The sequence below is a fragment of the Bos indicus x Bos taurus genome, chromosome 19 (genome assembly GCF_003369695.1).
Source record: "Bos indicus x Bos taurus breed Angus x Brahman F1 hybrid chromosome 19, Bos_hybrid_MaternalHap_v2.0, whole genome shotgun sequence".
Classification (NCBI taxonomy): domain Eukaryota; kingdom Metazoa; phylum Chordata; class Mammalia; order Artiodactyla; family Bovidae; genus Bos; species Bos indicus x Bos taurus.
Genome location: NC_040094.1, coordinates 15,490,192 through 15,504,266, shown reverse-complemented (window position 1 = coordinate 15,504,266; position 14,075 = coordinate 15,490,192). Strand labels below are relative to the sequence as shown.

General features: G+C 45.0%; 1 protein-coding gene across 1 annotated transcript; it reads right to left on the bottom strand.

The window, feature by feature from the left end:
- Nucleotides 1-112: 112 nt before the first annotated feature.
- LOC113877830 (C-C motif chemokine 15-like) lies at nucleotides 113-5,292 on the bottom strand. Its single transcript, XM_027518373.1, has 4 exons — nucleotides 4,901-5,292; nucleotides 2,129-2,203; nucleotides 1,175-1,286; nucleotides 113-758 (listed from the first exon to the last, which is right to left on the bottom strand). Exons 1-4 carry the CDS (start codon nucleotides 4,956-4,958, stop codon nucleotides 563-565), a joined length of 441 nt encoding a protein of 146 aa, XP_027374174.1. The 5' UTR covers nucleotides 4,959-5,292; the 3' UTR covers nucleotides 113-562.
- Nucleotides 5,293-14,075: the final 8,783 nt, after the last annotated feature.

Here is a 14,075-nt window from a genome sequence, read left to right as displayed (position 1 = left end):
TGGAGCACTTTCTGAAGGACTCACCCAGGATTCCTTAATCTGTATGGGAAATGTACATTTGATTGACTGTCTATATACGTTGACCAACACCCAGAATTTATGAAATTGCTTGTTGACTGAGACTGATTTGTAATTTTATTGTTAAGCACAGATCCAAAGGCTTGCTGTCTAGTACAAAAGATAGTCCCCAAAGTTACAGATTTATTGCCCTCTAGGATTTTAATTTGTTTTTCTCTAACAAAACATTTCAGAATGCCATCTCCAATAACTATACCAACTTCTGTTCCTCAGATGATCTTTGAATCGGTTTAGTGATTAATGGGTTAAATACACACTCTAAGTCTGTATTTGAATGCCATGTTTTTAGCTTAAAAAAGTTTACACTGTGATATCTTGTTCAGACCCCCCCCCCAAAAAAAAACCCCACGAATCCAAAGTTCAGGAATTTCTACACAATCTTTTCCCTCTAAAAGTTTGAGTGAAGTCAAATTGGATACTCTTGATGAATGTGTTGTGCTTGTAATTAGAACAGAACAGTAACTGTTGCTTTTTAAAAAGTAATTCAGGCCACGGCCCTCCAATGAGGACGGTGAGGCAAGAGAGACGGAGAAGAGGGGGCCCGGTCCAGGCGCTTCCGCTCAACCAATAGCGATCTCAGGTCCTCGACGGCTGACCCCAGCCTCAGCTCCGACTTGCATTTCTGAACTCCCTCATTGTTAGGATCAGCACAGACACGCTGCCCCTTCTTGGTGATGAAGCTGGGAAGAAGGTGGGGGGAAAGATTACAAACAGCAGAAGGTTCAGCAAATATGGGTGGGCACCCTATCCTCCCTGCGCCTTGGGCCCCTGACAGCCCAGCCAGTTCTTCCCTTTCTCTGCTGCAGGAATTTAGAGCAGCTTCTCTCTGAGACTCTCCCTCAGGCTGAGACGCCCTCAGCGACTCAGAGTTTTCTTGTGAAGCCTCCCTCCGGCTCTCACCTTCCTTCCCTAGCTTCCCTTTTCACCTGGAGCATCTCATACCTGGTGCCCTGAAGGATCCTACTGAGGACACATGCTTCTGCTGACCTGGCAGGATCCAGAGGGTGGGACTTTCCTGGACATCCATTCCTCAGGTGCCACCCCTTCCCCTCTCCACTCTGCCCCCAGCGATGGCCAGTGAGCTTGGCATACGTACATGACAGCTGGCCGGGAGCACCCACTGCTCGTCTCTATATAATTTTCCATGAATACACATCGGATGTTTCGTGGGGTGTAAGACATGCAGCAGTCCGTGGGCCGGTGAAAACCTGCAACAAGAGAAAGCATCACTTAAGGACTAAGTGGGAGGAAAACTTGCAGAAGGAAACAGCAAGCCGCCCTTGTATTCTTGCTTGGGAAACCCCATGGGCAGAAGGGCCTGGAGGGCTACAGTCCTTGGGGTTGCAAAAGAGTTGGACCCAACTTAGCAACTAAACAAACAAAACTGATGAAAACTGCATCCTTTCTCCCTTTCCTCCCACCTACTGGGAAGAGTGAGAAGGTGCAGGGCTTTAAAAAAAATTATCTTTGGCTGTGCTAGGTCTGTGTTGCTGCACACGGACTTTCTCCAGTTACAGCGATCAGGGACTACTCTTCCTTGCAAGGAGGCATGGGGAATCTTCCCGGAGCAAGGATGGAACCCGTGTGTCCTGCATTGGCAGGCGGATTCTTAACCACTGGACCACCAGGGAAGTCCTGAAGATTCAGGACTGGAAAGGGATGTTTGCCTTCTCTTCCAGCACTTATGGCCTCTCCTTGCCAGAGACATTTCGCTCTCCCCAGGGCTAAGCTGTGTGTCTGAGGGCATCCAGGCAGGGCCACGACAGAGCAGAATTTCTCCCAGAAGAAGGAGAGTCTGAGGCCTGCAGGAGGCATCCCAGAGCACCCTTCCCCTCTCCCCGTAGTGAGCCAACTCTTGGGACAGCCAGGTGGAATCAAGTCCATCTCTGGAAGAGGCCATCTATGGACACACAGCCCCTCCTGAACTTCCTTGGAGATGTTCACCACCCTCAGGACCCCCCTCAGGTCCTGTAAACCAGGTGGATTGAAGTCTTTGAGCCAATCTGTACCTGCTAGCTGTTCTAAAATATATGCCATAACAAAACTTTACCTCCTTGAGACAATGAGTGGTGATTCTTTTCCGGACTTGAGAGTTCAAACTTCAGGTTTGACATCACGTCTTTTACTTGAGAGAAACAGTAGAGAAGGGGAGAAAAATTACTGGGAAGCAACGTCGTTTCAACACCTCCATCTGTCTCATTCCTCAACCCCATCTCCTGCTAGGGAGGCAAGGATACTGAACCATTGGCCCAGATGTGCCTCCAAGCCCATTTTCTCTATCAAGGCCCTGAGACTTTTCAGGGGACTTTTGAAAAAGTTCGAGATAGGGAACCATTCTATTGACTGTGAATACAAAAAGCTAACTGCACACCCAACACGAGTAGATCAGTTGAATAGTTCCATAATGCGATCCAATGCACCATGCTCTCTACACATTTCTGGAATTCACAGGGCTCTGGAAACAGTAAACATTTCTCTATAACTGATCTGGTGACACAACATCACCCAAAGTGAAGTGAGGCTATTTACAGGCTTTATTTACTCCATTAGTGTGAATGTGTTTGCTGCAGAAATGTGACTGTGTTTGGTTAATGTGTGTGTCTCAGACTCTGCCAGGGATGTTAAGTAATGCCCAGGTATGTGTTACCTTTTTAAAAATACATTCTTTTAGAATATGATAGCATGAACATAATGCAAAGTTTACAATTTAAAAAAAATACTAAAATATTTCTTCATTTGAATAAGGTCACTGTTATTTCTTGAATTCCAGCTAGCATCAAAATTAACAATCAGAAAAAAAAATGCTTGACAAAATGTTATCCAATTGATATTAACCCCTTTTAAACTTTAAAAGAAATATATTAAACAGGCAACATTCAGATCTAAAAAGTTGAAAGTAGTGGTTTTACATCAGATCTTATAAATAAAAAAGTCTCTAATATAATCATTTGTTCACTGTCTCCCTGTGATCAGAACATGGATAGGAAAGAATAATCATGTCTGAATATTCACAATTGTCATTTACAATCTTTGCAAAGATTACATGTCTACAATGCAGCAGGTCAGGCAGTTTTTCAGGTAATTTTTGTTTTCCTCAAGTTATCAAAAAGTGCAATTGTCTGAGATCAAATGTCACAAAAATCACAATCAGGAAAAGCAAAAGCTCTAGCAGGCAGACCTGAAGACAGGGGTATTCGTGGTTTGACATGAACTGGAGGTGATTTTGTACATTTAAGAGCTGTCAACCGAAGTACCAAGAGCTATAGGCAGCAATTTGGGTTTAGTCTGTAGTTGCTAATAACCAAGAGTTAGCACATACGTAATGCAAAAAACATAAACTTTACAATTTTAATCATCTCGAAAAGTTCAATAGCATTAAGTACCTTCTCATATTGCGCAACTTACCACAATCCATCCATGGAACTTTTTTCATCTTGAAAGCTGAAACTCTGTGCCCATTACACAATAGCTCCCCATTTCCCCCTTCCCTAAACCCTGGGCCACTGCTACTCTACTTTCTCTCTGAATTTGACTATTTTAAGTACTTCGTAGGAGTGGAATCATATTATCTGTCCTTTTGTGACTGGCTTATCTCATCTATCATCATGTCTTCAATGTTCGTCTATGTTGTGGAACATGTCAGAATTCCCTCACTTTTTAAGGCTGAATAATACTCTCTCTCTCTCTCTCTCTCTATATATATATATATATACACACACACATCCTGTTTTCCAATCCATTTGTTTGTCAGTGGACACTTGGGTTGCTTCCTCCTTTTGGCAAGTAAAAATTAAGCTGTTATTAGCAAGGTTGTGTAGGTATCTCTTTCATGTATCTACTTTCAGTTCTTTTGGCTATATCAAGAAGAAATGGAATTTCTGGGTCATACTGCATTGCCTTTTTAAAATCTGAAAAATTCTGCATTCCAAAATGCATCTAGCCCCAAAGATTTGGATAAATGGATTGTGGACCTGTACTAGAATAATTAGGCAAGCATAACTAAAATTTAGCTCATTCTTATGTAGTTACATATGAATTATATTAAATGAGGCATGTGCCTACACTTCAATATGCTTAATATGATATGTATGGAGCTTGCAAAACGAAGTCTTGGATGGGTGTTGTCTTCCCATTACAGCTTCCTAACTAGCTTGTAACCTAATGCCACCACGTATGCGTGTGTGATCTTGAGCAAGTTATCTAGAGTTCCTATGCCTCATCTCTTGTTTGTAAGAGGGTAATTAATAATAATAATAAGTAAATCCATATAGTTTGCTGATAGTCTACTCTACAGCATTGTCAGGAGGATCCAACATATTAATATCTACAAGACACTTAGAACAGTGCCTGCTTTCAAATAGGAAATACTAGACATCTATTTGTTACATAAATAAATAAGATGATTAAGTACACTTGAGTGAGTCACTTGTCTGGCTTGTCCAATTTCTTCTCTGAAGTGAGAGTTTTATGCTAGAGGGCATATAATAGTTCTAACATTGTGAAAGTCTATACTTCTTTCTACAGATCTACGATTTTTCTACAGTTCTCTTGATCTCGTCCATAGTGTTCCTATGTCAGCTAAGAGAAAGTATCAGATAATTCTGGTCATGAAAGGGAGAGAATTGTTTCCCCAGGTGGGACCAGTCAGCTGTATGCTGCTTTCCCCGGGGACCAGCGGCTAAAGGGAGAGGTCTGTACCTACTCCTGCTGCTTTTAAACAGGAGCTATATCCACGCTGGGCAAAGGTGTCCCTCTGCATCTCCTCCCTGGTCTGCAAGTTACCACCCACCTGCCCACCTGGAAGAAGGCTCACTGAACTCACCAAGTGCAGCCTGGGCAGCGAGGATGAGGAAGGGCAGGGCAGCTATGGAGGTCTTCATCTTCCTGGTGTACAGACGGTGGACCAGCCTGAGGACTCTGGGGCTCTCTCGGACTTCCCTGGATCTCTGCTCTGCCCTTGTATTTATAGAAAGAGGAGGAATGGGAAGTCACAGGGCAGAGATCAGAACGCTTTCCTGGGTTGTATAATAGATAACACGCTATTTCTAAATAAAGGGAAGGAGGCTGAGAAGGCAACAGGAAGAAGGGGCGAGGATGACATGAGGCTTCTCCAACTGCCCACTGGACACAGGCAAAGGGAGAAGCCAGTTTATGAAGGATCCTTCCTCTAGGAGGGTCACTGAATCCTCTCATCAGAATGTTTTCCTTGGGAGTTCACCCCATTCAAGGGCACAGAGAGCCTGTTATCAAGGTGCTCTAACATGTGAGCCTGGTCATGTGACTCCTCACATAGAATCTTAACCCTTGACTCCTCTGTTTGTTTCACCTCCACATCTGATCCATTAAAAATACTGGGGTGAGTCTACTTTCAAAAATGTGTCCAGAACCTTATTGTTCCTCACCACATCCTCTTTCTCCACCTGGTCCAAGCCATTCCTGTCTCTTACCAGGATTCTTGCAAAAACCTCCTAATGTGTCTCCTTCCTCTGCCCTTGCCCCTTTCCAGTTCATTCTCAACATTGCAGCCTGGGTGATCCTGTTAAAATATAAATCAGCCAAGTCAATCCTATTTAAAACCCACGGATGGCTTTTTAATCCTGCATCCCAACCCAGTGTAAAGCCCAATCCTTCTCCTAGCCTACAAGCCCCTATCTGATCTGGTCCCTGTTCATGCTCTGTTATCAAGTCCTTATTACTCTTCCCCTCACTCATTTTGCTTTGATTATGCAGGCTGGCTCAGAGATTTCTGTTCCTGCTTCCTACATTGCTCTTCCCTTCAATAACTTTTCTGGGAGAAAATTTTACTTTCTCCCTAACCTCCTTCAACTCGTCATTCAAATGTTGTTTTTCTTGTTAATCTTTCTGGGACTCTCTATCTGAAATTATAACCTCCCTCTGCCCAGATTTCTTGTCTTGATTTTTCTCCTGTGTATTTGACAGTATGTAAAATACTACATGAGCTTCCCAGGTGGTTCAGCAGTGAAGAATCCACTTGCCAATGCAGGAGACGTGGCTTTGATCTTTGGGTGGGAAGATCCCCTGGAGAAGGAAATGCAACCCACTCCAGTATTCTTGCCTGGGAAATCCCCAGGACAGAGGATCCTGGTGGGCTACAGTCCATGGGGTTGCAAAGAGTTGACACGACTTAGAGAGTACAACAACAGCATGCAACTTGCATTGTATTTTTACTAGACAGCCCTGCTCTAGATGGTTCCCCATCCCTTTGGGTCATTTCTTGCTTTTCGTGTCTTCCCAGGCATGCCCCAGGCATCATGAAGCAGAGACAAGCCATCCGGGCTGTGCCCTGTGTGAATTTCTGACCCGTAGAATTTGTGAGTAGAATACAGCTGTTGCCAATTTATACTAGTAAGCTTCAAGTGGATTGTTACGCAGCAATGTGTTAAACTGTTGTGAGAGCAAGACTTCATTGGCCAGGGATGGATTTCAAATATTAATTTTATTTTATTATTGGAGTATATTTGCTTTACAAAATTCTGTTAGTTTCTGCTGTAATCAGCTATAGGTATATACATATATCCCCTCCCTTTGGATCCCCCCTTCCACGCCGCATCCTACCCCTCTAGGCCATCAATCACAGAGCATCGAGCTGAGCTTCATGTGTTATGTAGAAGTTTCTCACTAGCTGTCTATTTTATGCCTGGTAATGTATATATGTCAATGCCACTCTCCCAGTTTGTGCCACCTTCTCCTTCCTGCCCGTGTCTGCATGATTCTCTATATCTGTCTCTGTTCGTTCCCTGCACATAGGGAACTGCACCATTTTTCTAGACTCCATATATACAAGCATTAATTTATTCACACTTCTGGTTTGCTCATGAGTGTCTGTTATGTTCTTTCACATATTCCATACCTCAGAATCAGAGAAGCCTGGAGTTACGAGGTAAGCTAGAGTTACGAGGTAAGACACCTCCATGAAGCAGGAAAAGCAGTGACTGAGCAGTGGCTGAGGTAAGGAGTGAGGTTGCAAAGGTGTGACGTAATACATAATACAGTCTGCCCCTTGCTTCCCTCCAAGGTGTTTGTGCCTTTATTATGTCTGCTGCTGCTGCTGCTGCTGCTGCTAAGTCACTTTAGTCGTGTCCGACTCTGTGCTACCCCGTAGACTTAAGCCACCAGGCTCCTCTGTCCCTGGGATTCTCCAGGCAAGAACACTGGAGTGGGTTGCCATTTCCTTCTCCAATGCATGCATGCATGCTAAGTCGATTCAGTCGTGTCCGACTCTGTGCGACCCCGTAGACTTAAGCCCACCAGGCTCCTCTGTCCCTGGGATTCTCCATGCAACAACACTGGAGTGGGTTGCCATTTCCTTCTCCAACGCATGCATGCATGCTAAGTCGCTTCAGTCATGTCTGACTCTGTGCGACTCTGTAGACTTAAGCCCACCAGTCTCCTCTGTCCCTGGGATTCTCCATGCAACAACACTGGAGTGGGTTGCCACTTCCTTATTATGTCTAATCCATCACAAAGCTTGCTTCAGGCTGGTTGTATTAGTCTGTGGGGTCGCAAAGAGTTGGACATGACTGAGTGACTGAGCGCGTGTGCGTGTGCACATGCACACACACTCACACACACACGTTCTTTCAGGTTCAGTAGAACCCACACTGTGCACTCATACTTGTTCATCTCCACCTCTCCCATCTCCCTGGAAATCCAGCAGAGTCTAATGCTTCAGGGATGGGAATCACAAATAGATGACTGGAAATATGAAGACGGAGGCCAACCCCTTGATTCCTGTGTGTTTTAGCCTCCAGGGACATGGCATTATCTAACATTTTTTGCTTCCATGCATACACTGCATTCTGGAGAAGTCCCAGCCCTGAAGTTTGTTTTTGCTTCAGCTAAATTATTAACCCCTCACCATTCTCTTAGCTGTTTCAGTAACACCAAGTGGATCCCATATGCCCACTGACTCACACCATTTGTAAGATGGATCCTTTGACCTGAGGCCCTCTTGTGCACATACCATACTGAGCGATCAGGCATTCTCTAAGTCCTTGGACCATTGGCCTGGCAAAGGTACTGCTGGTAGTGAAAAGCCCCACATCGGGAATAAGTGTTGGTCCTGCTAAGGTTGGCAGACGTCCAAGATAATCAACATGCCACTGTACGGCTGCGTTTTCTCCTTGGAGGCCGGCGCCATAGTGAGACTTAATGTCTATCTCTGCCGGAAGGTTATGCATCCAGCAGCAGCCACAGTTAAATGGGTCTTGACGAGAGACAGCCCACACTGTTGGGCCCATGCCTAACCTCTGTCCTTGCCACCACGGCCAAGGGCTTGTTGCACTAGCTCTGTTGTGGCTGAGGGAAGAGGCTGGCTGACTTCCACGGGACAAGCCATTCCATCCATGTACTCGCTGACTTTCTCTTTTGCTGTGGATACTCCCCAGGGACTTCCAAGTCTTTGAGTCTCTGAGGCTCCCGAGTCCTCGTCCAGTACCTCCAGGCTGCAGCATCTCAGTCCTGAGTACCAAGTGGTTTCCTGCAGGTTCTCTATCTCAGCATCGGAGACTCCCTGATTCAGGAGAGGAATGGCATGCATGATGAGATGAAGGCTATGAAAGGGGAGATGCTGCCAGACTGCCCCTCCATGGAGCTGGGCAAGGCCTGTACAAGATTGGTTGTTGTAGTGGTGGCCAGAGGAAGCGATGGGGCTGATGGGTGGGAAGTAGTGTAAGAAGTGTCTGATGCAGCATCGAATGCACATCTCTTCAGCAAAAAGAAGCGATGAAGACACATGTACGATTTCACAATATAGTGCTGTTTCTCTTTTTTTTTTAATTTATTTATTTTTAATCGAGTGGCTTTGGTGTACTTCCTGAGTCTTTTATGGATTTTTTCTTTCCTATGCCACCTAGCATCATTGTTGACATTGAAGAATCACATCAGCTCTATTTGTTACTCAGCTTGGCATGGTTGAGGGAGCAGGCTGTGCTCCTTGTAAGCTGCTCCAACCTCAGGGGTCTTCCAGGGCTGATGATAACAACAGCTGGTGCTTTCTGAGCAGTTACTACACTCCGAAACTGCGTTATGGGTACTTCCTTTGAGACGAGATGTTTACTACATGAAGCGCTTACTACAACTATTTCACAATACTGCCTAGCACACCCAGCAGCTTCTTCCCTTGCAGAAATACCAACGACCCTGTCATTTCTGCCTGTAAACACTGGTCTTGCCACATCCCGGGACCTAGGCTTGCATAACCTGTTTGTCTAGCATAAGCTGAGCTGCCCTGTACTGTTACAGTGTCAGCATATTTGAGCTAAGATGGCCCACCTGCTTTCTCAGATCTGCACTTGGCCTGTGACAATTGTCTGCCATTGCTCTCAACTCCCCATCACTCCTTTCTTTGTCACTCCGTGTGTTATGTGTCTGTATCCTGGGCAGGTCTTGAAATCTCAGGATGGTGTTCCATGCACAGATGCACTGGTCCCTTTTCAGGAGAAAGGCCTGAAGTGGTTTTTCCCTGCACTGCTTGCTGTTCCTTTCTTGGTGCTGTTTATTTGCTAAGTCATGTCCGATTCTTTGTGACCCCATGGACTGCAGCATGCCAGGCTTCCCTGTCCTTCACTATCTCCTGGAGTTTGCTCAAACTCATGTCCATTGAGTCGATGATGCTCTCCAACCATCTCATCCTCTGTTGCCCCTCTTCTCCTCCTGCCCTCAGCCTTTCCCAGCATCAGGGTCTTTACCAATGAGTTGGCTCTTCATATCAGGTGGCCAATGTGTGGGAGCTTCAGTTTCAGCATCAGTCCTTCCGATGAGTATTCGAGGTTGATTTCCTTTAGGATTGACTGGTTTGGTCTCCTTGCTGTCCAAAGGATTCTTAAGAGTCTTCTCCAACACCAGAGTACCTTTAGTTTCCAAATGAAATCATCCCAGGTGTCTGGCCTCCTCTGATGGCTGTGTAAGGAAGGTACGGAAGTAAGGAAGTAAGGAAGGTACCTTGAATTCAAGTTAAATACCTTGAGTCCCACACAAAGGCGAGGTAGTGATCTAGTTCTCCCTCAGGCCAGCTGCACACTGCATCGGGAAAGGCATTCTAGTCTATGCAGTCTTTCAACCCCTTCAGGGCCACAGAAGAGAGGCCTTGGGGCTGGAACACTTCTTTCCCCAGAGATAAAGTGCTGCACAGCTGTGCTGGGCTTATTGCCTTGTGTGAGATTATCTTACTCTGTTTTGGACTCAGCGTATGCTCCTTCGTTTTGCTTAAGCTTGTAATGACATAGGGCACCAGGCCAACCCCACTACTATCTGTTCCTGGTGGGGAGGGAAAGGGTCCTTCACTTGCAGCCCAAGAGGGAGCATGCAGATCATTGCCCTAAGTCAACTGCAAGATGGCACCCACTGGCTGTGTGTGGGGGGACTGACCCTCACTGTTGAAGCTGATCTTGCTCTGTCTCTTCTCTTCTTGAGTAAACTGTTCCATCCAGGGCCTGTGTAAGTCATGTCCTTCGAGGCAATCTGACACAAAGCATGCAGTATGTTGACATATTGGGACAGTGGTTATTACCTGCCTAGCGCATCCCAACTTTCAAAGAGCCAGGACTTTAAGATGCAGACAGTGGGGAACCCTGCTTGGATCCCTTACTTTGCAGCACTCTTCATATCGCAGCGTGCTGTGCGGTGCTCAGTCGCTTCAGTCGTGTACAACTCTGTGATCCTATGCACTGTAGCCCACCAGGCTCCTCTGTCCATGGGATTCTCCAGGCATGAATACTGGAGTGGTTGCCATACCCTCCTCTAGGGGATCTTCCCGACCCAGGGATCAAACTCTGCATTTCTTAAGTCTTCTGCACTGGCAGGTGGGTTCTTTAGCACTAGGGCCACCTGGGAAGCCCCTTTTATACAGTAAAGTGAAGTCGCTCAGTCGTGTCTGACTCTTTGCGACCCCATGGACTGTAGCCCACCAGGCTCCTCAGTCCATGGAATTTTCCAGGCAAGAGTACTGGAATGGGTTGCCATTTCCTTCTCCAGGGGATCTTCCCAACCCAGGGATCAAACCCAGGTCTCCCGCACTGCAGGCAGATGCTTTATCATCTGAGCCACCAGGGAAGCTTTTATACAGTAAGCCCACACTAAATAAATTCATCAGAGGACACAGAAAACACCTCTGTCTCTTGGTATGTGGTCCTCAGGGCTGGCTTGGCATGATCTGCAACACTAAACATCCGTTCTAGTGACACAGTTCATGCCTCCAGGGAAAATGCTTTTTCACCTCTCCCGCTCTAGCTCTATGTCTTTGGAAGGAAGCACACCCGAGTCCAAAAGCTGTGGAGGCTGATGGGTTACCACTGCCAACACAGGAAGAAGATACCCCTTTGGACTGCAGGAAAGATTTGAGCTGCAGAAGACTTTAGATGAGAGAAAAGACAAGCCAGCTAACTTGTCAAAATCTTTCCTCTCATATGGTGTGAAAACGATACATTCTTGTAAAATAAAGAGTTGTTCCCCTGAAATGCTCCATGTACAGTTTCTTGCTGCTTTTTTTGTGCTCCAGTCTATGGCGATAGACTCCTGAATTAGGGCTGTATATGCAATAGTTTCAGGCTTCCTTATGTGGCTCAGGGGTAAAAAATTTGACTGCCAATGCGGGAGATGTGGGTTTGATCCCTGGGTGGGGAAGATCCCCTCGGAGAAGGAATGACAACCCACTCCAGTATTCTTGCCTGGGAAATCCCATGGACAGAGGAGTCTGGCGGGCTTCAGTCAATGGGGTTGAAAAGAGTCAGATACGACTTAGCAACTAAACAACGACAATATGCAATGGTTTCATATGGTTGCAATATTAAGTAATTCAGTGTACTTTTAAATTTGTTCACTCACTTATGTTTTGAATATTGGCACACCTGACTCCTTATGGATTCTTGCTGTGGGTTGTGTAAATGTTAGAGACGCAGGACCCACAGAGGCAGGTGGCCACATCCTCTGTGTCCTTACTGTAAATATCTGTGTTTGGAAATAATCTATGTGTGCATTTTTCTTCCACATGCATGATCTTAATCTATGTCACTATCGCACACAGGAAAATCTTTCTTTTCAAGTTGTAAGAGGAAAAGCAGATCCAACCAACTGGTCTTCTTGTTTTCCTTGCTGTCTACAAGACAGGGCCCACACCCTCCTTAGAAAAATACAGCAACCCCAAACAATAATATTCCATTCAAGATTCCATAGCTGAAGTCTGTTCTATAGTGTAGAATTGAAACCATTCTGTGGTCACACATGGACGGGGTTCCTCAGATACTGTCTGACCATTCCCTATATGCTTTGGTGATATCAAGTCAAATAGAGAGGCTTCCCTTTTGTACCAAGCACTTCTCCTAACTCTAGCTTGGCTATTAGACATTAGATCTTGGTTCAGATATTTAACTTCTTCCTCCCTTTGGTAGCTTCGGTAAAAAAAGGGCTTCAAGAATCCCCCCCACCAAGTATGTATGCATGTGGGAAGTCACGTCCCATACTGACTCTAGTCTTGGCTATGAGACTTTGGTAAATGAGATAATAGAATGTATCATGCAAACAGAGACTTGAAAACTGCTGGCCTGTTGAGACTTGTGTTAGTTTTGTGCTAGGAACTTTTATGCCTTTATGTGTACCAGCCCACAACAACCTCTCAAAGGTTGAGTGACCATGTGGAGAGCTGTCCCTGGTGAGAGATCATCCTCAACCATTGAACCCCAGCTGAATTGCCTCAGACCAGCAGAACCATTTATCCAACCCATAGATTTGTGAGAAATAATAAATCCTTGCACTTAAAAATTTTTTTAATGTTTTCATTAATACTTTTAAAAGAGCAGTTTTAGATTCATAGCAAAACTGAAGGGAAGTATAGATGTTTCCTGCATATACTCTACCCCCAGAGACAGTCTCCCCATTTTCAATAGCCCTCATCAGAGTGGTACATTTGTCACAAGCGGTGAACCTACATGGACGCAGCATAATCACCCAAAGGCCATAGTTGTTTTTTTGGAGTATAGCCAATTAACAATATTATGATGGTTTCAGGTGAACAGTGAAGGGACTCAGCCATACATATACATGTGTCCATTCCCCCCCAAATTCCCCTTCCATCTAGGCTGCCACATAACACTGAGCAGAGTTCCATGTACCATATAGGAGGTCCTTCTTGGTTATCCATTTGAAATATAGCAGTGATTACATGTCCATCCCAAACTCCCTAACTATCCCTTGCCCCCATCCTTCCCTACTGGCAACCATAAGTTCATTCTCTGTGAGTCTCCAAAGACCATAGTTTACATTACAGTTCACTCTTGGTGCTGTATATTCTATAGGTTTGGGCAAATGTATAATTATATGTATCTATCATTATGGTACCACACAGAGTATTTCCACTGCCCTAAAAATCCTCTGTGCTCTGCTTACTCATCTTCCCTAGCACCTGTCCACTCACCCCCAACCTGCAACCACAGAAATTTTGACTGTCTCTCCAGAGACAGTTTTGCCTTTTCCAGAATGTCATATACTTGGAATCATGCAGTATGGGGCATTTTCAGATTGGCTTCTTGGTAAATGAGATAATAGAATGTGTCACACAAACAAAGACTTGAAAATACTGGCCTATTGAGACTGCACTTTTAAGATATGTAATATGCTTTTAAAATTCCTCCGTGTCTTTTCATGGCTTGATAGCTCATTTGCTTTAGCACTGAATGTTCCATTGTCTGGAGGTAACACAGTTTATTTACCCAGTCACCTACTGAAGGACATCTTGGTTGCTTCCAAGTTTGGAAATTATGAATAAAATTACTATAAACATCTGTGTGCTGGTTTTTGGGTGGACATAAGTTTTCAGCTCCTTTGGGAAAATACGAAGAAGCATAACTACTGGATTGCATGGTAAGAATATATTTAATTCTGTAAGAAATCTATACATTTTCTTCCAAAGTGGCTGTCCCATTTTGCATTCCCATCAGCTATGGATGGGAATTTCAGCTGTTCCACATCCTTGTCAGCATTTG

Bases quoted from the DNA above. Each gene is read 5' to 3' on its own strand.
- LOC113877830 (XM_027518373.1), bottom strand. From the start codon at position 4,958: ATGAAGACCTCCATAGCTGCCCTGCCCTTCCTCATCCTCGCTGCCCAG. The intron at 2,204-4,900 runs GTGAGTTCAGTG...GTTTCTCTCAAG, and splicing joins CGCTGCCCAGGCTGCACTTG to TAAAAGACGTGATGTCAAAC. The intron at 1,287-2,128 runs GTAAAGTTTTGT...CTCTTGTTGCAG, and splicing joins CCACTCATTGTCTCAAGGAG to GTTTTCACCGGCCCACGGAC.